This window comes from Aquarana catesbeiana, linkage group LG02, assembly GCF_042186555.1.
Source record: "Aquarana catesbeiana isolate 2022-GZ linkage group LG02, ASM4218655v1, whole genome shotgun sequence".
Lineage (NCBI taxonomy): Eukaryota > Metazoa > Chordata > Amphibia > Anura > Ranidae > Aquarana > Aquarana catesbeiana.
This window is the reverse complement of record NC_133325.1, coordinates 714,275,780-714,300,663: the sequence shown is the minus strand read 5'-3', so window position 1 is coordinate 714,300,663 and position 24,884 is coordinate 714,275,780. Positions and strand designations below refer to the sequence as shown.

General features: G+C 41.5%; 1 protein-coding gene across 4 annotated transcripts in view; it reads left to right on the top strand.

Moving 5' to 3' along the window:
• EPHA3 (EPH receptor A3) overlaps nucleotides 1-24,884 on the top strand; it is a 573,384-nt gene that overhangs the window by 455,366 nt on the left and 93,134 nt on the right. For all 4 annotated transcript variants that reach the window (XM_073617000.1, XM_073617002.1, XM_073616999.1 and 1 more), the window contains exons 8-9: nucleotides 856-958; nucleotides 14,942-15,009. In XM_073617000.1, coding sequence (XP_073473101.1) covers nucleotides 856-958; nucleotides 14,942-15,009 — 171 coding nt within the window. The remainder of the gene's footprint in view (nucleotides 1-855; nucleotides 959-14,941; nucleotides 15,010-24,884) is intronic.

The window sequence follows — 24,884 nt, the reverse complement described above, 5'->3', positions numbered from 1 at the left end:
TCACATTAGCACAGCTAGAAGTTGTTGGTCACATTTTAGTAGACTTATTCTGTAATGTGAAAGAAATCACACCACTCTTCCAAGAAGCTTTCTCAGGTCACAAACTTTAAAACTGATGAAGCCATTTAGACCTACCTAAGAAGTCTAGTTGAATGTGACGGACTACTACCAACTATGCTATAATATGGATAGAGTTAAAACATTGATAGAAACTCTGATTAGCATTCTTGTTCCTATGAAAAACAAAATGCAGTCAATCAAAGCTCTGCGTAACAGCAATTCCAGTGATTGGTAGTGACTGACTATTTGCAGCATTCAAAATTATCTAAAGAATCACCAACTTCATTAAGCAGTATTGCAGCTGCTGATGATCATACCACACCAGAGATCTGGAGCTCCATAAACAATCACAGTAACATACTACAGCAGCAACTCATTTTCGAGTTACAAATTGACAGAGAATATGATCAGAGCGATTTGTAGCTGCTAACCATCTCTGCTGTAAAGTTACTGGTACGACATGTCCTTAGTATTGCCCAGAGATGGTCTGAAGGTCCCAATGACAATGTATTTCCTTTAGCATTCAGCACCATGTGTCTAAGGGTGACCATTGGTTCCTTGTAATTTTCAGTAATGATTCTCCTGCAATTCACTATATCAATTCATTATACAATATGTATTTACTGGCAATTATTCATTTTTATAATATACCATATGTGGCATTCTTATCTAAGGTATAGTACAATTCAACTTTTGTTATTATTGACAGAATTTTGCAGATTTTTGTCATTATTTTCTAGAGTCACTTGTGTCACTCCTGAAAAACGAACACATTTTATTTTTTTATTCTTCCAGCTTTCTCCATTTCAAGTGAAAACAGTCAGGTTGTGATGATTGGCATCTCAGCAGCAATAGTAATTATCTTGCTCACAGTGGTGGTGTATGTGCTCATTGGAAGGTTAGTTGTTTAATTTTTCTGCTTTTATAATATACACTAGATGTAATTACATTTTTCCAGATTGTCCACACAAATACATGCATGTTTGTGTAATTAATTATTGTAATTATTGGAAATGTTAAAATGTATGTGTATCCAAACCCAAAACACTTTGCTTTTTTAGTTTGGGGTATAGTAGGAAAGGGTTGGCAACCCTATCAGGCTTTGTGCTGCTGTATGGGGGTCTTAGGAGCATAATACCCCTGCTGTCTGTGTCCATGCTGGGAAAATTTACACTCTATATTTGTCCTGATGACCACTGTCACCAGAGTTGAAAGTAAAAGAAAATCCAAAGTTTGGAGTTGTCCCCAGAACAGGAATTTTTTAATGTGGACAATGTGGATAGTGAAAACATCTGTCTAAAGTTCACTACACATGATACAATCTCAATGTACAAAGGTATTTTACACCTCCTCATTTTACACCTTTTTATATATGGGACAGGAGATAAAGGGAAAACTCTCCAGCAGGACACAGACTGCATAAATAAAAAAGAAAAAAAAAAAGAAAGAATAAAGAAAGAAAGAAATGCCTGGGGTTTTAAGCTTCCCCTATTCATCCGAAACTATAGAAATATGCTTTGGATACTCCACTTAAATATTTTTATATTCAATATATATTGCTAAAGTGCATGAAAAGTAAAAATGTTGGATATCAAAGTTGCATGACAAGTCGTTCCCCATGTTTTCCAATGATACCCATTCATATACAGTGCCTTGCAAAAGTATTCACCCCCCTTGACATTTTTCGTGTTTTGCTGCCTCACAACCTGGAATTAACATGGATTGTTTGAGGATTTACATCATTTAATTTACAGAACATGTCCACAACTTTGAAGATTTTTTTTTCTTGTATTGTGAAGCACACAACAAATAGGGCAAAATACCAGAAAAAGTAAATGTGCAGAACTATTCACCCCCCTAAAGTCAATACTTTGTAGAGCCATTTTTTGTGGCTATCACAGCTCCAAGTCACTTTGGATAAGTCTCTATGAGCTTGCCACATCTTACCACTGGGATTTTTGCCCATTCCTCCTTGCAAAACTGCTCCAGCTCCTTCAAGTTGGATGGTTTGCACTTGTGCACAGTAATCTTTAAGTCTGACCACAGATTTTCTATTGTATTGAGGTCTGGGCTTTGACTAGGCCATTCCAACACATTTACATGTTTCCCCTTAAACCACTCAAGTGTTGCTTTAGCAGTGTGTTTGAGGTCATTGTCCTGGAAGGTACAGTAAACCTCCGTCCTAGCCTCAAATCACACACAGAGTGGTACAGGTTTTGCTCAAGAATATCCCTGTATTTAGCACCATCCAGCTTTCCCTCAACTCTGACCAGTTTCCCAGTCCTGACTGCTGAAAAACATCCCCACAGCATGATTCTGCCACCACCATGTTTCACTGTGGTGTTCTTTGGGTGATGTGATGTGTTGGGTTTGTGCCAGACATAGCATTTTCTTTGATGGCCAAAAAGTTACATTTAGTCTCATTAGACCAGGGCACCTTCCTCCATACATTTTGGGAATCTCCAACGTGCCTTTTCGCAAACTCAAAACGTGCCATTTTGTTTTTAGCTGAAAGTAATGGCTTTCTTCTGGTCACTCTGCTATAAAGCCCAACTCTAAGGCTTGTTGTCGTCCTATGTACAGATATTCCAGTCTCTGCTGTGGAATTCTGCAGCTCCTCCAGGGTTACCTTAGGTCTCTGTGCTGCCTCTCTGATTAATGCCCTCCTTACCCAGTCTGTGAGTTTTGGTGTGCAGCTGTCTCTTGGCAGGTTTGCTGTTGTGCCATGTTCTTTCCACTTGGTTATGATAGATTTGATGGTGCTCCTAGGGTTTGTCAAAGATTTTGATATTTTTTTATAACCTAACCCTGACTTGTACTTCTCAATAACATTGTCCCTTGCTTGTATGGAGAGTTCCTTGGTCTTCATGGCAGTGTTTGGTTAGTGATGCCTCTTGCTTAGGTGTTGCAGCCTCTGGGGCCTTTCAAAAAGGTGTGTATATATAATGACAGATAATGTGACACTTAAGCCCCATACACACGATAGGACTTTGTACAAACTTTCCCTTGGATTTTTGTACAAAGGGCCTTGCCCAAAAGTTTGTCTTGCATACAGACGACAGGACTTTTCCAGTCAACTTTCATCATATCACGTGGTTTTTCAGCTCTTTACCACCACCCTTTAGTCAACTTGTGTATTGCTGTCTGATATTGTGTCAATCTCTGCACTTTTTTTTTGGTGAGATTGACACCTTGCGAGCCGGGTTGACACTGGTGCGGGGATCCGACTTGAATCCCCGCCAATGCCAGGCACTTGGTTTGGTATGAATCTTGAGGGGGAACTCCACGCCAAATTTTAAATAAAAAAACGGCATGGGTTCCCCTCCAGGTGCATACCAGGCCCTTAGGTCTGGTATGGATAGTAAGAGGAACCCCTACACTGAAAAAACAGCGTGGGGGTCCCCCCAAGAACCATACCAGACCCTTATCCCGCAGGGCGCCCCCTTCCCCCAAAGCACACACCCCCCATGTTGAGGGCATGCGGCCTGGTACGGCTCAGGAGGTGGGGGGCGCTTGCTCATCCCCACCCCCTTTCCTGACCGGCCAGGCTGCGTGCTCGGATAAGGATCTGGTATGGATTTTGGGGGGACCCCCACGCCGTTTTTTCGGCGTAGGGGGTTCACCTTAAAATCCATACCAGACCGAAGGGCTTGGTATTCCCCAGAGGGGAATTCCCTCTAGCGCCCGCCGCAGTAGGAAAATGTGTTTTTCCTATTGCAGCTAGCGCGAGATGTACAGTACCCTGCCGCCGGGCAACATTCTCGCGGCTGCGTACTGTAGTTTGTACAAAAGTCCGATGGCTTTGTGTACACACGATTGGACTTTGCTCCATCGGACTTTTGTTGCCGGAAAGTTTGTCCGTTCGCACAGCCAACAAAAGTCCGATGGAAACTGAAAAAGTTTGTGTACACACGGTCGGATGTTGCTCCAAAACAGCTAATTTGCATGTTTATTGTCAAAAAGTCCGATTGTGTGTACGGCCCTTTGGATTACACACAGGTGGACATCATTTCACTAATTATGTGACTTCTGAAGGTAATTGGTTGCACCAGAGCTTTTTATGGGCTTCATAACAAAGGGGGTGAATACATACGCACATGCCAATTATCAGTTTTCTATTTCTGAAAATAGTTTTATGTATATATTTTTCTAATTTTACTTCACCAACTATTGTGTTCTGATCCATCACATATAATTCAGATTAAAAAAACATTGGCTAAAGGCTGTAATGTAACAAAATAGGTAAAAAGCCAAGGGGGTGAATACTTTTGCAAGGCACTGTATGCGTGACTTAAAGTTGCAGAGACATCAAACTAGTTCATGTACTTTGGTCCGACTTTCATGCAACTTGAGGGCCATAGACTTCAATGTTAACTCTCAGAGGTTGCAGGAAAGTCGTACCTGAATGTAATACAATGTGACTTGTGTGCAACAGTTGTCCATTATTATGGGTCAAAGCCAAAGTTGTATCCAAGTTACATCAATTCAAAGTTGTGTCAGAGTTGCACCAAAGTTGCACTCCAAAGTCAGCGTAATTTTGGAGTCGTACAAGTGTAAATGGAGCCTAAAGTGAATACAAATTATGGCTTAGAGCAGCCTTTCTCAACCTTTTCAACACAGAGGAACCCTTGAAATAGTTCTCCGGTCTTGGGGAACCCCTGCTAAAAATTAGAAATCTACAACTTATGATACAATAGTGTGATGGTCAGTGGTCATTGGGAAGAATTACCTCCTTACAGATAGATAAAAAGATCAATGGTGTCAGTGGGAACGTAACTGAGAGGCAGAAATTGCCTAATACTGAAGGAACTCCTAGCAACCTTTGGCGGAACCCTAGTTGAGAATCACTGGCTTAGAGGGTTGTCATAGGAATAGGTGCCTTCTGTTGCAGGATTTACCCTTACCAGTTGCTCTCATGACAGCTCAAAATTTTGGGGATTTTATATCACTTTCTGTCTTGGTGGCAATGGTCTTCATGACAAATAGCGAAAGTGACTCTTCCAGTGGGGATACAGAAAGCAAAAACACCTACTCTATCTTCAATTAAAATAAATGCTTGAACATACACTTTAATAACCAACTAGATATTTCTGTTAGATAGATATTTTTTTAAATTACAGGTGGTGCTGACATCAAGGTTTGAAGGTAAAATATACATCTGTGGTTATTTTATATCTGTAGTTCTAAATTACTAAACATACATTACAAACTGGCTCATGTAGCAGAGACTGTAATTACATTTATGGATGGATATGTAAATGTTTAAAGAGATAATTATAACAACAGGTGTTTAAAATGAGAAAATAATAGGTTTCACATCTGACTTTTTATCTAGTTATGTTATAGATGGAAACGAGTAATTTACACTCCAGTTCCTTCATTTACCTAAAATGGAAACAAACAGAGAGAAATAGAATATCAGTAAAATAGAATTAACACAGCCCTGCCAATTGTTAAAAAAAAAAAATCAATCTGAAAGTCTCCAGCACTAGAAGCACTCTTCCTTCTGGTGGCCCCTTGTCTCTTACATCTCCTCTCTTCCAGCACTGCAGACTTCATAAGACTCCATGTGTTGTGGTTCCATTATCTGACTCCTGCATCACTGCTGAGGCATCTATCACTCTCTAGAGCAGCCTTTTTCAACCTTTTTACCCCATAAGAAACCTTGAAATTCTTTTCAGGTCTAAGAGAAGCCTTGAAAAAAACAATTCATTGGTGGTTAGTAGGAAGAATACCTCTTGCATTGGTGTCTAGTAGGAAGAATGCCTCACTTAGTGCTGGTCAGAATGCAACCCTTACAGACAGCCAGAAGAATAATTAGGTTCATGCATCTGCCTCTACTAAGTGGTGTTGACCCTGGAATTATGGAGGTACCTAATGACAGGTCAATCAACTAAAGCTCAAGGAACCCCTAGCAACTTCTGGAGGAACCCTAGTTGAGAATGGCTGCTCTAGAGTGTCGAATGCCGCATAGACTGACAGAGAGTGCAGTACAGGAATGGAGGAAAAGCAGGAGACCCAGTAGCACAATAGGCATCTTGCATCAAGATTGGAGGAGAAGGAAGGAACATTATTTATAGCATCTAAAAAGTCTGTAAAGGCTAAGGTAACATGCATAAAGTACAAGTATAGGCATTTGCATTACTTTTTTTATTTTGGTAAGAAAGCCTTTCCATACATGTGTTCCATCATGATAATTCAGTGGATGCAAAGAGGGAGAAAGAAGTAAACATTCCTCAAGGACTAGTAGTACCTGTTATGTCTGCTACACCTGTACTCATAACATTAACAAATGTAAAGTGTATCTAAAGCCAAACCCTTTTTCTAGTTTTGTAGAGAGTAGGGAATGCTCAGTTTTTTCCCTTTTTTTTGTCTTTTTTAATATGACGTGTACATTTTTGGATTTCTCATCACCTTCAGTCCTGGTGACAATGGCTTTGACAGAACTGAATAAAGCCAGGTACATACGTACGGAAATGTAGCTGATTCAGCAGGAACAGGCCAACTTTCTATCTGTATGTACTCCTTTCAGTTCAATGGAAGTTGGTCTAACAACTGATGTCTGTTGAATGGTCATGCTGGAAAACCAGCCAATAGCTTCAGTGCTGATCTGTGTATTCTGATGAGGGGGGTTCCCCGTTGTCACAATACAATAGTGAGGCAGGGGAGATCCCTGCATCCACATCTCTAGTGTAGATATGGAGATCTGTCTGTTTTTTTCCTTCAACCCACTTTTGAACAAAATAAAACTGTGCATGTTTACCCTGCTTAAGTGTAGAAGGGAAATGCCACATCTTGATGTTTAAAAGTCCAGATATATGTTTTAAGCAATGTAAAATCAGACCACTCCAACCAGTTGCTGATGAACTAAAGTCTTCTATTTCAAAGTACAGGTGCATCTCAAAAAATTAAAAAGTAATTAAAAAGTACATTTATTTCAGTAATTCAACTCAAAAAGTGAAACTCATTAAATTATATAGATTTATTACACACAAAGTGACATAATTCACACAGCAGAACATTGTGACCGGCTCTCTGTTGATATTTCTCCACAGCGGCTCCTGTGCGTATTTTGGTCCATTTCATGTCTCAATTCAGCCAAAAATTCGGGCTGAAATTGGACCTGAAATGGTGAATGAGGACGCACTGGACTCCTGCTGTGAGCCGCTGCTTGCTCATATGTGAACCCAGCCTTAATGTTGATGATTATGGCTTACAGCTATTGAAAACCCAAGATTCAGTATCTCAGAAAATTAGAATATTACATAAGACCAATATTAAAAGGATTTTTAATACAGAAAGGTTGGCTTACTGAAAAGTATGTCCATGTACAGTATAATATGCACTCAATACTTGGTCCGGGCTCTTTTTGCATGAATTACTGCATCAATGCAGCGTGGCATGAAGGAGATCATCCTGTGGCACTGCTGAGATGTTATGGAAGCTCAGGTTGCTTTGATAGTGGCCATCATCTCATCTGCCTTGTTGGGTCTGGTGTCTCTCATCTTCCTCTTGACAATACCCCACAGATTCTCTATGGGGTTTAGGTCAGGCGAGTTTGCTGACGAATCAAGCAAAGTGATACCATGATCATTAAATTAGGTATTGGTACTTTTGGCAGTGTCAGCACCTCCATAAAGCTGGTCAGCAGAGGGAAGCATGAAGTGCTCTAGAATTTCCTGGTAGAGGGCTGCACTGACTTTGGACTTGATAAAACACAGTGGACCAACAACAGCAGATAACATAGCTCCCCAAATCATCACTGCCTATAGAAACTTTGCACTAGACCTTATGCAACTTGGATTCTGTGCCTCTCCACTCTTCCCACAGACTCTTGGACCTTGACTTCCAAATGAAATGCAAAATGTACTTTTTTCCAAAAAGAGGACTTTGGACCACTGAGCAACAGTCCAGTCCCTTTTCTCCTTAGCCCAAGTAAGACGCTTCTGACGTCTCTGGTTCAGGAGTGGCTTGACACAAGGAATGCGACAGTTGTAGCCCATGTACTGGATACGTCTGTGTGTGGTGGCTTTTGAAGCACTGACACCAGCCTTAGTCCACTCCTTGTGAATCTCCCTCAAATTCTTGAATGTCTTTGCTTCACAATCCTCTCAAAGCTGTGGTTATCTCTGTTGCCTGTGCACCTTTTTCTACCACACTTTTTCCTTCCACTCAACCTTCCAATAATATGCTTGGATACAGCACTCTGTGAACAGCCAGCTTCTTTAGCAATGACCTTTTATGACTTACCCTCCTTGTGGAGGGTGTCATTGACTGTATTCTGGACAACTGTCAAGTCAGCAGTCTTCCCCATGATTGTGTAACCTACTGAACCAGACTGAGAGACCATTTAAAGGATATCTAAAGTCTTGTTTTTAAAAAAAAAACAAAAAAAAACAAACATGTCATACTTACCTTCTCTGTGCAGTTGGTTTTGCACAGAGTGGCCCCGATCCTCCTCTTTTGGGGTCCCTCAACAGCACTCCTAGCTCCTCTTCTCAAGTGCCCCGTCTGAGAAGCGCTCTCCCTCGGGGCCCCCCGATTCCATGCCCTGCTGCTGCGTCCATTGACACAGACAGTAGGACTCAGCTCCGCCCCCCGGCTCCTACATATTTGGATTTGATTGCCAGCAGCGATAGCCAATGGCTGCGCTGCTATCAATCTATCCAATCAGAACCTGAGACACCAGCTGGAGCGGGTGTGCTCGTCCCCGGAGCAGGAACGATCAGTCTCATGTAAGTAAAAGGGGGCTCTGGGGGGCTAGTGCACTACAAGAGGTTTTTATTTTTATTCTTTTTTTTATTTTTTATTCTTGGCATTGAGGTGAAAAACCCCTTTAACCTCCCTGGCGGTATTCCTGAGTATGGCTCGGGGTGAATTTTCAGTACCAAAAGCAGTAACCCCGAGACACACTCGGGATCGCATCGCAGGATCCAGGCAAAGTTATTTTCCTTGTCCCCAGGATCCTGGGATGTCTCCCCGCTGTGTGTGCAGACTGTGTGCTCCGCTCGATCCATCAATGTGCCGGGCTCCGCTTCCTGCAAGCATCGCGACGCACGGGGACAGAACACGGCGCCAAATTCAAAAAGTGAGAAACACACAATACATACAGTACACTGTATTCTTACAGATTACATTACTGTATCAAATTATTTCACATCCCTTTTATCCCTAATGCTTTGTCCAGTGCTCTGCCTGCAGTTTTATATTATAAATACTGTTCTTTTGCCTGGAAACTTGAGATTATCCATATCAACCAAAAAGTGCCCCTTTACGTCAAAAGCGGTTTTAGACCAGCTAGAAAACAGAGATAATAAATTAGAATCACTTGCAGAATTGAGCGATAGTGATTTGTGGGAAAATTCGTAATCAAACACTGAAAGTAACGACAGCAACAATTCTGCAACTGAGCAAATTTCAGTGTTTTTGATTTGATTACATTATTGAATACATTTTATTATTATTATAATATTATTATTTGTTATAATTATTTATAGTTATTTATTATATTATAATTTATGATTTTGTGTTTCAAACTTTATCATACCCGGGATATCTACTAGAATCTTGTTTAGACACTTTTAAGTGAGTTATTCCTAAGAATTACAGGCCTACAATATAAAACGCCAAATTTCCATGCAAAACATTGTACCACTTTGAACATCAAAAATCTGACATAATCATACCGCCAGGGAGGATAAAGGCTCAGAAAACCTTTAAAGGTGTTTTGAATTAATTAGCTGATTAGGGTGTGACAATGTTGAACTTTTTCACAATATTCTAATTTTCTGAGATACTGAATTGTAGGTTTTCACTAGCTCTAAGCCATCATCATCAAACTTAAAAGAAAGAAATGCTTGAAAGATATCAATGTGTGTAATTAATCTATATAATATATGAGTTTCACTTTTTTAATTGAGTTACTGAAATAAATTAACTTTTTGCTGATATTCTAATTTTTTGAGATGCACCTGTATTTCTTCATTATTAAGTCTGCGTAAATTGTTTCTTATCTCTCAAGCCCCAGTGGAACGGGCGAGAGGTCTAACCCCTGAAAAACGTTGACTTTGTTTACAATCTTACCTCAGATTTTACATTGGAATACATTTGCATCTCGACATTTTAAAATCACAGCGTGGCCTTTCAATTCCATATTTACTCAGCAATAAAAAAACTGACAGGGGTTGACATTCTTTTCTGCACTATCCAAAAAACAATCAAAAAACTTTTGGCTTTAGATATACTTTTATTATTAGTATATCCCACTTAACAGGCTAGCAGTTTAGGGACACTAAACACCTGCATCTACAAATAGAGAGGTAAAGCATAATTATATTTCTTGACTATTATGTAATTTTACTTTATAAACTGTATGTATGTACTGTATATATCCCATGTGCTAGGTGCACTGTACTTTCAACAAGAAAACAAAATGCAATGAAAAAAAAAGAGGCTTGTTGATTTGGTTTATTTCATAGGTTATTGCATGAATTTTCTAGCTGTTAACTTAAGCATTCATGTTTTCTTTTTGTACATTGTCAACTGTTTGCTGTTTTCTGTAGCTATATTTCACACCTTATTAAATCAGATTGCCTGAGATTTGACCTGTGTACGCCTGATTAAGTTTACTATCTCATGCACTGTGTTATTTCTATTAAAGCCAGGTGTGACATCTTAGGCACTTAGGAGAAGCCTGGGTTGTGCGCACTGATTATGTGTAAACTACGCTATGCAAGTGGCTTTTCAAGAACTGCAGGATTAGATTTCATAACCACATGGACCTCAGGCTTCCCTTGTGTTTCTATTAAATCGTCCAAAATCTCATTCTTCAAATTTGTCGAGCTCAATGCACACGTGTTTTCCTGCAGATTAATGCTACGTTTTAGATGTTAAGGTCCATTACTCTTTGATCCGTCGGTTTCAGCTATAGCGGCTTGACTTGTTATTTTGGGTTTTGTGTTGCTTGAGATAAATTTTCGGCTGTTGATTTTTTTTTCCATTTCCTTGAGAGGCAATCCCATAGGATTGGACGTTCCATGGACACATATAGCTGGGAAAGAGATGTGAGGTCATATCTTATTATGCCTGCAGCTTCCTGGATGGATAATAGCTGATTCGTTCACACAGTCACTTTTGAAAATCATATTCAGAACAAATAATAAACGGGTTTAATCAGGTTAGATCCTCAGAGAGTCAATAAATAAGCACATTTATAAGGGAATCAAGATTTACACAGCTGGAAGCGTTAAACAATGTAGCATCAGTAGAGCAAACCTTGCTCCACCAAATACCTGACCCAGTGCATGAACCCAACTTGCCTGATTATTGAGTAGTAACCTCATCAAACTGTCCAGGGATCAGTAAACCTCCGCTGAGACCTTTACAAAATCTGATTAATGATTCGGTGCACCTGTAGGTATAGAACTGTCCTACTAGCTGAACCTAGCTCTACCTTCTTGCCAATAGCAAGGGCCTTATTTTATCAACTCTCAGGTCATTATTAACCTCAGATAAAATATTACATAATGGCCCAGTCCACCTAGAAGTGATATTTCGTTTCAGTATTGAGTTTGCCTTGCATAAACACTCACCTGCATCTTATATCTCTCAAAAACTTTGGCAACAATATCTCTGCAGCTGCTTTTAGATCTGCTTACCTATTTTGACCATTCCAAAGGGGTTCGCGCAGGGTCAGCAGAAGACATGAAACTACTTTATTTGAAATTGTAATGGCAGGAGTGGATGGCAGAACCAAGAACTCAAATAAGGAGACTTCCCTATTGCAGTCACCTGAAGGGAGATTCAGTCTTCCAGTGTCCTCTCTATCGTTTAAGCTTGCCATACATTATACAATTTTCTTGTTCAATTTCCTTTAGGTATACCTTTAACTATGTAGTGCCAGGGCCTGCCTGATTTCATACAAATAGAAAGTGTTTAGGTTTGACCTCATATTTAATGGTTTTGGTAAATCTAAAGGAAAATTCTACAAGAAAATTGTGCAACGTATGGACAGCCTTAGTAAAGTACTATAGAATCCTTTGACCTTATGCAATAACCCAAGCATGCAATCAGATATAATGTTTTTCTAACTATAATAAACTCAGCCTAGGAGCTCTTAAGTTACCTGTTTTATATTAATGAAGGATATATACAGGTGGTAGAAACAAGGTATTAACATTCTGATATTGCTGTTACAAAGTTAATGGTAGGGGCTTAGACCAATGATCATGGCTCTGTGCTAGTAGCATATATCAAGCTGCGCTTTACATCTTTTAAACGACTTTCTTCTGCTTTGACCACTTGTGTCTGCCTTCCTAGGCAGATTAAAGAGGAACTTCAGTCTGCTCACATAAATTGTAATAAAAACATCTTTGCCATTCTGAAGCTTCCCTCCAACCACTTTGCATATTATTTTATATATACTGTGATTCTGTGCTTGCCAAATATGCTGCAGAAATCTCCCTACACTGAACCTGGCTGCATCCATTTTAACTGTGGGCAGTTGAAGCTTTACACAGACACACAGAGGCACACCTCCAGCTCTGCAGCTCTCATTGGACCTCTTATGACTCATCCCCTCTCCCTTCCTGGTAAGGGAAGCCTAGGCTAATGACCATACAAGAAACAGGAAGTGGGCTATATAAGGTATTTACTGGCAGAAAAAAAAAATGTTTACTATCCAAATTTAAAACAACAAGGGCAGAAGATTTAATAGATGGAAAGTTGAAAAAATTACTGAAGGTCGGCTTTATCTTTGTCTATTTTGGTGCTATAAGCATCTCTGAATAACATAAACCACATCTGCCATAGCAATCCTTCTCCACTTTAAAAGTTGTTTTCTTTTTCCAAAATTGCACCTAAACTGCATGGAAATATAAAGCCTTGGATATATCAACTACGTCACATAGTGAAAGCACAGGCTTCAGTTACAGTCAACACCTATCAGCCACGTCCTTCGGACCTGACCTTTTCACCTGGATTGGGTTTAATTGTTATGCTTGGAAAGTTATGTACAATTGTCTTCAGTGCCATAATTCTCTCCACTCTGTATACTTGCAGTAGTTTTTTTTTTTAAATCTGCTTCTTCTCTGTGATTTCCAACAAGCGCACCTTTTAAAGGGATGTGTGGTATTCCAATATGTTGACATTGTACACGTGTTAAAGTGACTCTGTTGATTTCAATGAAAAATCTTAATATTAGTTCCCTGCATAAGGAAACCGGACAATCCTCAGTCTTGCAGCTCTGCAGCCTCCAGCATAGTCCTCCTCTCACTTTGGCTAAATTGTGCATGACAGAAAGTGTTGTCTCTAATGGGGACACAGACTGCAATAAAAACCTGACATTTAGGACACCCCTGAAAAAAAAGTTTTTCCTGGAGTTAATCTGTACACTAAGTGCCGGTTCACACAGGGGCGGCACGACTTGCAGGTCGCCTCAGCAAGGCGACCTGCAAACGACTTCCGAGGCGACTTGCAAAACGACTTCTGCATAGAAGTCTATGCAAGTCGCCCCCAAAGTAGTACAGGAACCTTTTTCTAAGTCGGAGCGACTTGCGTCGCTCCTATTAGAACGGTTCCGTAGCACAGAACGGGAGGCGACTTGTCAGGCGACTAGGTTGCCTGACAAGTCGCCCCTGTGTGAACCGAGCCTAAGTGGAAAATGCTACTTTGTCTATTTTTTGAATGACTGCATTTGCAAGCTCGGTTTTCTTAACAGTGAATTCCCTTACAAGTCCGGGCCTTCCACTATCACACATACTGTAAAGCTGGCCATACACATATAGGCTTCTTTCATTCAGCCTGTGGGCTGAACAAAAGATATCTAACAACATGCATTGATGAATCCCCCTGCCCCTTATTGTATTCTGGCAGCTTATGCCTGATTTGATGCAGGCGCTATTTGGGTAACAATTTTCCAACAGGCTGCTTCAATAAAAGTCCATTGAACAATCAACATTTGTGGATTGGAGCAGTGCCGGTTGGGCCATACACAGCTCAATTTTTGGCAGAATCAAAAAGTCAGCAGAAATTAATTAAGCTGTATATGGCCAGCTTATGTCAAGTTAGACATCCAGATGATGCATTTCTGCCTAAGGCAGCCCATAAAGAATATTTTTTTTCATTCAAGCATAGATTGAACGAAAACAATGACTTGATTCCCCCATCCACACATTGGGGGTTATTTCCAAAAGGCAAATCCACTTTGCACTACAAGTGCACTTGAAATTGCATTGAAAGTGTACTTGGAAGTGCAGTCGCTGTAGATCTGAGGGGATCATGCAAGGAAAATAAAAAACAGCATTTTAGCTTGCACATGATTGGATGATAAAATCAGCAGAGCTTCACCTCATTTCAGATCTACCCCTCAGATTTACAGCGACTGAACTTCCAAGTGTACTTTCAGTGCAATTTCAAGTGCACTTTGCACTTGTAGTTTGCACTTGTAGTGCAAAGTGGATTTGCCTTCCCTGCCATCAGAATACACTGTTCAGTGCTGCAGGCTGTAGCTGGTGATGCTGATCAAGAGGGGAAAATCTGATAGGGCGGTTGTTCAGAAGTCAGTCTTTAGATCAACTTTTATACAACCTTCCTGCCCATACATGGATCAAAATTCAGCCAGTTCCTGCTGAACTGACCGAATTTGGATTTTTTGCTAACCGGCTTAACTTTATTTCAAACACTTTGGTAAATAAGGTCAAGTGACTAAAGTGTTTATAGAATTCTTATCAAGGCCCTAGTTGTCCTCTTTGGCCATTTGGTGAACTGTCCGCCTTTTACGTACACTGGTCAGGGCCATAACAAAGCACGTGCTGTCTTGTTATAACGTCAACATGTTTTTCTGTATCATTGAGGAAATGAATGCTTGTGTTTGCTCTTGCAGGTTCTGTGGATACAATAAATCTGTGCACAGCCCTGATGAAAAAAGACTCCACTTTGGAAATGGTCACTGTAAGTGTTGTGATTTATAAGGTCCATTTAACACCGATCATGTCTGAAGAGTGCATTCTTATCTGTATTCTGTTAACTGGAGCTCTTCACTGAATCGCAGAGATGGATGTGAAGAAAAGAAAAGGGTACATTTACACATATGTGACACCTATTGGTTATTTTACTTATTGCACTATTGTAGGGAGAATAATGAGGTGACATACTGCTATATCTCATAAGGCATGCTTCACCAACATTTAATCAGAAAGTGACCAGAACATTTTCTACTTTGTTGTCTGCTGGAAAAGAAAATTACATTTCTCTTAAAGGGAAACTATTGTGTACTTATAGTGTGTGTAATTTTTATTATTATTATTATTTTTACCTTAAAGTGTGTTTCCACTCTTGCACCCAAATTGGGATAACACCTACTTTAAATTTTTAACACGTTCCCATTCACATAACATGATGTAAAAAACATTAAAATTGACTGCATATAGTTTGCTTGCATTTTGCTTGCATATAAATCCCACCTAGCTTCCCCCTTCTATGTAATGTTAGCAACTGCTATTTTAGAGATTCTTAATACCAGGAGGCAGGGGTGGGCTTCTTGATCATGTGGCCACAGGCTGTCACAGTGGTCACATATTTAAAAGCCGTCAATTGTAAAAAATAACCAGAAGGTGTTTATGACAGCTGGCAAATCTCATTATCAGTTGTAAGATTTAAACACTGTCCTATTTCACCAGCCTCCTGTGGTTTTTTTTATCCCCTCTTGCCTTGTTGACTACGTTAGCCTCAAAATACAGTACATACACACATGTGCAGCAAATCCAGTGTTGTCCTGCTTCAATCTGCCAATGATCCGTGACACGGCAGGTCCCACAACCACCATCTTCTTAACTTACGTCATCGGGGGGCTTGCTGTCTGGTCTGGGTTCTTGTAGCCACCAGACCTCAGATAATTTGCATGCATTGTTTATTATGGACCAGCTGCAAGAACAAGGAATAGACGACCAGTTTCCTGATGATGCTCAGCAGTACATGCACTCTAAAGTATCCCAAGTAGGGATGAGCTCAAAGTTCGACCCAAACATCGGATGTTTGCCCGTTCACCGAACAGCGAATATTATGGGGTGTTTGCAGGAAATTCTAGTGCAGCGGAACACCCCATAATGCACTGCGAGATTGCAGTGCATTGCTGTATGATGATTGGCCAGAGCATGCACCTGACCTGAATGCTTTGGCCAATCACAGCGTGCTCTGCTGATAGAGCCATAAAGGCAGGGTGCCTTTGGCCAATCATGGCTCAGGGGGACTAAGTCCATGCCCCACACTATATAAGGCTGCTTACATAGCGGCCATGTATAGTGTGTGGACGGAGATAGATTGCGCTAGATTAGGCAGGCAGGTGAGTTAGTGGCAGTGTAATATATATATATATATATATATATATATATATATATATATATATATATATATATATATATATATATATATATATATAGTCTAATATATATGTGTATATATATACTTTGCATTTAGTGTAGACTAGATATTCAGTCAGTGCAGGCAGTGTGGTTTATATAACACAGTTTATTGAAGTGGTTAAGGGGGGAACTCTGCGCCAAAATGTATCCAGGTCTGGTATGGATTTTAAGGGGAACCCCGCACCAATTTTTTTTTAAAAAACAGTGTGGGGTCCCCCCAAAAGCTATACCAGACCCTTATCTAAGCATGAAACCTGGCAGGCCGCAGAAAACCGTACCAGGTCCCCCCAAAGCACCTTGTCCCCATGTTGATGGGGACAAGGGCCTCACCCCCATATCCCTTGCCCGGTGGTTGTGGGGGTCTGCGGGTGGGGGGCTTATCAGAATCTGAAGGCCCCCTTTAATAAGATCTCGGCCCGCCCTATGTGAATGGGTATCGGGTACATGTACCCCTACCCATTCACCAAAAAGTGTCAAAAAAGTAAAAATGACAGGAGACAGTTTTTGACAATTCCTTTATATAAAAAAAAGTGTCCCGCAATGTATATCCATCAATCACGGTGTCTGATGGTCCCGAAAAAAGATAAATTGAAAAACTCCGCCTCCATGGGAGGCTTCCCCACCAATACAGTCTTTTCGCTTTGACAGCTGTTATATAGGCAAGGGCGGGGCCACCCAGGGCCATAACCAAGTGACTCCGCCCCCTACTGACATCATGTGATGTCAGAGGGGGCTGGGTCACCCATTTACGTCACCGGGTGGTCCCGCCCTTGCCTATATAACAGCTGTCCCAGCCAAAAGACAGTCGGCGGGACGCCTCCTATCGAGGCAGAGCTTTTTTTTTTTTTCTATTTTTCGGGTCTGTCGGCACCGTGATTGGCGATGAATTTACATCGCAGGAAACTTTTTTTTTAAATAACAGAATTGTCAAAAACTGTCTCCTTTCCAGGGATCGAGCGCTGTCTTCAGCCAAACCAGTTTTCCACTGGTCTTCAGGTCCCTGACACTAGCATGTTTACTGTGGGCAGCCAGCTGTGATTCCTTGTGGCTGTGCTGCGCTTTGTGAATGGTCCTGCAGCCTTCTGTGACATGTCCCAGAAGGTTGCTGGCAGCGAGGGGGAGACAAGAGCTTCCAGTAGATGCGCCGCATTGATCCGACCAGAAGTGGGAGAGGGTACCTGTCAAAACCAGGTACCTGCTCCCCCCAAAAAAAGTGCCAAATATAGTAAAGGGAGAGGGAGGAGGGAATAAAGAGGAATTTCCCCTTTGGGGTGAAGTTCCACTTTAAAGACAATAAAGTTGCAGTCATTTTGTGTCTTTTAGAATGTTATACCTTCCTAGTGTTCGGCTTCAAGTAAAGAATTTTGTGGACGGACTGAAACAGTGATGATGTTGTTTCTTAGTAATTGCTCAGTGGTAGTTTTTTCTTCCCGTTTGGTAAATGTCTGGTTCTAGTTTAACAACAAAAATCACTTTCAAATTAACAAGCTGAAGATTTTGTGAATGCCATAAGCAGACATAAAATGTGGATAACGTGTCTCTTTGCACCAGGAGGCTGATACAGATGGATGTGTAAGCTGCCTGAATGATTATTACTGCAGTGTAGTTAGAACAGGCTTGATTACCGGACTGTATCATGTGGCTTTCAACCACGTGCCTTTCACATTGATTAGATCATTCAGATCAGTAACAATGGCTAATTAAATGGTCTTTTATTATCTGGAGAGATGTTTTTATAATAATTAGTACTTCCCTTCCCAGCTGATTCATACTGAGACTGGTCATCACTTGAAAATCCAGCAGACTTGGGAAAGCTGGTAAAAGCATCACAATGTAATTTCAAAGTCCAATAACCCATAGCAGCCAGCCAATTAGATGTTATATTGCTGTAGCCAGAATAGTGAATAATGATGACATTCATGTTCTGTTTGAGATGAGACAGGGATGGGGTTAGTCACTTGCTTTTAAGAGATTCTGTTCTCTGTAAGGTATGCCTTAAGGAGAATCTGTTTCTTTAGTCATTCAGGGCAAAATGACAGGTTCTCTTGAAAGCCCTTCCAGTGTGGCCAGGTTCACACCTCCGCAAGTTAAATAGTTACATAATTGATGAAGTGAAAAAATTACAAGTTCATCTACAAGTCCATCTAGTTCAACCATGTGTATGTGTGAATGTGCATTTTTATCCTAATTGGCTTTCAAATAAGAGTTCCACATTTTCACTGCTCTAACGTTAAAGAACCAATTGTGCAATTTAAGATTATACCTCCTTTTGTCCAATTTGATTAATGGTAAAGAGGTTATTATAGTTTATAAAATCACTTTTAATGTATTTTCACATTGCAATCATACATTATCTCACAAAAGTGAGTACACCCCTCACATCTTTTGTAAATGTTTTATTATATCTATTCATGTGACAACACTGAAGAAATGACACTTTGCTACAATGTAAAGTAGTGAGTGTACAGCTTGTATAACAGTGTCAATTTTCTGTCCCCTCAAAATAACTCAACAACACAGAGATATTAATGTCTAAACCACTGGCAACAAAAGTGAGTACACCCCCTAAGTGAAAATGTCCAAATTGGGCCCAATTAGCCATTTTTCCTCCCAGGTGTCATGTAACTCATTAGTATTACAAGGTCTCAGGTGTGAATGGGGAGCAGGTATGTTAAGTTTGGTGTTATTTCTCTGACTCTCTCATACTGGTCACTGGAAGTTCAACATGGCACCTCATGGTAAATAACTGTCTGAGGATCCGAAAAAAAGAATTGTTGCTCTACATAAAGTTATAAAGATGGCCTAGGCTATAAGAAGATTGCCAAGATCCTGAAACTGAGCTGCAGCATGGTGGCCAAGACCATACAACGGTTTAACAGGATTGGTTTAACTAAGAACAGGTGTCGCCATGGTCGACCAAAGAAGTTGATTGCACGTGCTCAGCGTCAGATCCAGAGGTTGTCTTTGGGAAATAGACGTATGAGTGCTGCCAGCATTGCTGCAGAGGTTGAATTGATGGGGTGGTCAGCCTGTCAGTGCTCAGACCATACACCGCATACTGCATCAAATTGGTCTGCATGGCTGTCATCCCAGAAGGAAGCCACTTCTAAAGATGATTCACAAGGAAGCCAGCAAACAGTTTGCTGAAGACAAGCCGACTAAGGACATGGATTACTGGAACCATGTCCTGTGGTCTGATGAGACCAAGATAAACGTATCTGGTTCAGATGGTGTCAAGGGTGTGTGGCGGCAACCAGGTGAGGAGTACAAAGACAAGTGTGTCCTTCCTACAGTCAAGCATGGTGGTGGGAGTGTCATGGTCTGGGGCTGCATGAGTGCTGCCGACACTGGGGAGCCACAGTTCATTGAGGAACCATGAATGCCAACATGTACTGTGACATACTGAAGCAGAGTATAATCCCTTCCCTTCGGAGAGTGGGCTACAAGGCAATATTCCAACATGATAACGACCCCAAACACACCTCCAAGACGACCACTGCCTTGCTAAAGAAGCTGAGGGTAAAGGTGATGGACTGGCCAAACATGTTTCCAGACCTAAACTGTATTAAGCATCTATTGGGGCATCCTCAAATGGAAGATGGAGGAGCCCAAGGTCTCTAACATCTACTAGCTTCGTGATGTCATCATGGAGGAGTGGAAGAGGACTCCAGTGGCAACCTGTAAAGCTTTGGTGAACTCCTTGCCCAAGAGGGTTAAGGAAGTGCTGGAAAATAATGGTGGCCACACAAAATATTGACACTTTGGGCCCAATTTGGACATTTTCACTTAGGGGTGTACTCACTTTTGTTGCCAGCAGTTTAGACGTTAATGGCTGTGTGTTGAGTTATTTTGAGGGGACAGCAAATTTACACTGTTATACAAGCTGTACACTCACTACTTTATATTGTAGCAAAGTGTCATTTCTTTGGTGTTGTCACATGAAAAGATATAATCAAATATTTATAAAAATGTGAGGGGTGTACTCACTTTTGTGAGATACTGTATGTGCATTGGTGCACAAGAGTGCTATTTATTTTAAATGACACCCTAATGCACTAAAGCATTGCACGTCCGCTGCAGCTGCCATGTGTTTCATTCCCCTAAAATTGAACCACGTATGATTTTAGTGTAACACACCTCACATAGGAGCTACAGATGAAAGGGATTCCCCATTCCTGCACAGCCAGGCACACTGAATCTTCACAGGCACAGAGTCAGAAAACAGTCCATCTATTGTTGTTGTTTATTAGGTGGTTAACAATTTGGATAGGGATGAGAAGTTATGAAATGCCCACTTGACTTCAGCAAACTTCAGAGACAACTTCCTATATTCCCCTCTTCACTTTTCTCCTGCACACTCTTGGCCTCTGCGGATACACTCCTGGGGGAACTTGACAGTCTCCCTGTCAGTTCAGTAGTGGCCCATTAAAGGCAGGAACTCATAGTCCCTTAACAGTAGCACACGTGGAGTGACACAGCATGGAACTCTCCCTTCTGCTTCCTTTGTGGTCACTGATCCCAGCACCACCCGCTCAGGCCCTGCCAGCCCACCTGGCTATAGCTACCTCTTTCCCAAGCCCTACTGGCTACCTCTTCACAACAGTCCACCTGACTGACTATTCACCAGCCCATCTGGCTGACTCTCAGGAGATCTCTCAAGGGAAGGACTAAAGACTCAAACCCACTGCTGTCTTCGAGGGAGACTGGCTACATGTGGCAGTCTCCCCCCTTTGTTGGTCTTCACCGATGTTGAACTACTCACTCTGTCCTCTCCTCGCTCCCATGCCTGCAGGAAATATGCCTCTCTTGTTTCTTTGGCAGGATCTCTCCAGCACCCAAGCCCAGGTCACCCCCCCCAGACTAGGGGAACACCCCTTAGGGCCACCAACAGACTCCTCAACACTGCATCTCCATCTTCCCCCTGATTGCCCTGCTGGCATGGCCCATATCTATTTATAAGGTGAACTCAGTCCCCTGCCAGCCCACTACTGGGGATTGGCTGATGACTCATAAATATGCATCCCTGCCCACTAATTCTAGAAGGTTCTCCAACTTTCCAGACACCAGGTAGAGGCACCAGAGGGCTGCCAGGATGAGTTACCCAGCCCTGAACTTTAATAACCCTGACACAATTACAGATTTACAAGTGTACAATATGAATCAGAATATGGTTTTGCCTATTCTACACACTACATCTAGCACACACTATAGGGTGCTACATTAGGTGCTACATTAGTCTTGCTGGGGTGCTTTGGCAGTTCGTTCAAAATAAATGAGCTGCCCAATACACAATGTGCGTTGATACACAATGTTAATGTGCCTGTATTACCACAGAGATGTGACTCTGGCCTTATACTCATTATTGCAGCACCCACTGCTCTGTACTTCCCTTGGGTTAAGTCAAATGAGGTATATGCGCCCTCATGGACCTATCTCTTTTATTTACAATTTATAATTTTTCTGACCACTGAGATTACAGCTATTGCTTTACATCCAGCATTTCAGCGCTGGACCTTCGGGTCTCTGATCCTGCAGATGCAGAGTCGTTTGCAGTTGCTCCGCCTATCCTCCTCTCCTCTTGTCTAATCATGGAAGACTTCATATTATGTAAAATCATTCACAAATTCGCCGGGACAGGTTGCAACATCCTGCCCACTGCAGGCTGCCTTTTAAAGCCTATGGCAGGCTGACGCTGGACAGAGCTGAACATTATCAGGAACGAAGGTCCAGAATACAAGTCTTCTGCATTTCAAAACTTCATCCATGCATGTATACGGACCTAAACATGGGTGCAACTTGGCACAGCTATGCCACAGCCTGCTACAGACTTTGATAGGCTGCCTAAACCAGAGCTGGGCACACTAAAACACCAGGGGGACGCACTGCTCCTAGACGGTGCCATGTGCAAGGGGCCTAAAAGGAACACCATTTTCTAACACTGTACCGCAGCTGGACAGCAGAGTATAAATAAGGCATTAGAAATCCATGTGAAGTAAACTGTAATGCAGTTCCCATGTTTTCCTAATTCATGGGAAACACATTTAAAGAGTATTGGTATGAACTGGCTCATAAATGTATCTAACCTGAAAAAAAAAGATGATGTCACTGGCGAAACCATATAATCTTCTCTGAGACAGCCGAGTATTATGACAACTGTATTTGACATTTGAAACGCTAAAATAAAAAATAAAAAAAAATCTTTAGATTTAAAAGCCCAAAATGTCCTCTGGCTGTAAAAAGACTTTGGCAGGAAAAATGCTTTCTAAGCATCACTTTATCAGATTTGAAAAGCTCATAAAAGAAGTGTTTCCACACTTGTGTAACTAGTGCTGTTTGATAAGGTGTTTCTGCTTCAAAGCCATGTAAAGCTCAGGAATTTTAACACCTGTAATTGGGGTCTAAATATAAGTAGCTCTCATATATTAATCAAGCTTTACGGAGTGTAACTTGTGAAGTCTTAGACTACTATAAACAATCTCCCATCCTCTCAGCTCATTTGTTATAGTAAACAGGTCTGTATTAGTTACTTGTAAATTACCGTCAAAATAAATACTTTGTTGCTAAATGAATGTGTAAAGCGAATATATTTTGGAGGGGGGTAACAGAAGCATAGACAGCCAGATTTCAAGAACAACTGGTGGCAAGAAATCCAAACTTCTTTTCCTGAATGTGGCATGGTTGGGATCCACTGTAAACTGTCTTTTCAACTTAGCCAAAGGTGCCGTTCCCCATGGAGAAAAGGTAATGATTGTAGAACATGTGCTGACAAAAGTCAGTCTGCAGTTATGATTGTGGAAAGTAGAATGGTAAAGACAAACACATTTTTTTGTAAACTACCCACATAATACCATCACAGTCATGAATGGCCCAAGACATTGTGCTGCCTGGGTCCATGAATAAAACGCAGCCCCCCCCCTCCCAAAATAAAAATAATTCCCATCCAGCAAGGAGACATTTCCATAAAGCAAAGAGACATTTCCATAAAGCATAGAGACATCCACAAATAGTAAAGAGACAGCCCAATCCAACATCCCCATATATTCAGCAGAGATACATTTCCATAAATTCAGCAAAGAGACATTTCCATAAATTCAGCAAGAGACATCACCATAAATTCAGCATAGATACATTTCCATAAATTCAGCAAAGAGACATTTCCATGAAGCAAAGAGATATTTCCTTAAAGCAAAGAGACATGCCCATATAGTAAATAGACAGCCCAATCCAGCAAAGAGACATCCCCGTATATTCAGCAAAGAGACATACCCTCTCCTGCAAAAAGACATGCTCAATCCAACAAAGAGACATGCCCAAAAACATCAGCTCAGCTCACAGGTATATGAATTGTGCAGCACCACGAAAGTACCTTCCTTCCTCTTCATAGCCACCGATCAACTGCACTTCGATCCCGGCTCAGTGATGCAACATGCAGCAACAGCAGCCCTGCAATGGTGGCGGATGCTCCTGCTATTGAAGCCTGTGCTGTTCCGGGACCGGGAGAGCTGCTACGCCCCGCCCCAGCTGGGAAGCAGAGCGGAGCATGATGCAAGGGGGACGCTGCACTAGAGGGAGGGAGCCACGAGTCTTCAGGCAGTGCACCCCTGTTGCTGCCCCTCTTAAAGTGATGCCTGGGTCCCATGGACCTGCCGGGACCCATGGTAGGGCCAGCCCTGATCACAGTTTATTTCAACTGATTTTTACTGTCTTTCAGAGCTAGAGGCACCCTTAGAATCTTCATAGTTGCAGAAATAAAGTGTCTGTTTTAAGAGTCGTACAGTTCAATAAAAACCGCCAGACATTCGTATGATATATGTGTGTATGCCAGCCAGTCCAACAGAAGCGTGCCGAACACCCAAGGCATGACCGAAAAAGGTCTGCGGATCGGCATCCGATATGCGCTCTCAGTCAATAGCTGAGAGTGCTGATCGGTGTGTTCTGGCGGGAGCGCCGTCCCCACTAAGAACACAATAGCTCAGCGGGGGATATTGATGTGCTAACAATGGATTGTTAGTACAAGATCTCCTCCTGAGCTCTTCAGTTTTTATTTGGTTCAGCCTGCTGGGTTGAATGAAAAATAGTGTGTACTAGGCTTAGAGTTCATCTCCAGACAAATGTAAACTGTAACCCATCCTACACATTCTCTCTTTCTTACTTTGTAAAGCAAGATATACCAAGTTTGCCATCCATGTACCTTGCCAGCACCCTTTCTGGATGCTGGAGACTGCTAATCCAGGGCTATAGATGTTCCCGCCAGCCAGACCCTGACAGCCCCCTTGCACTGATGTTACCCCTTCAAACTCCACTTCTGGATCCTAAGGGGAGTCTACCACTGCACAATCAATAAGAAGCATCCAAGTCACACAGGTGGTGATAAACAGAAGACTGATGCTTTAGGCGAGTAATAAG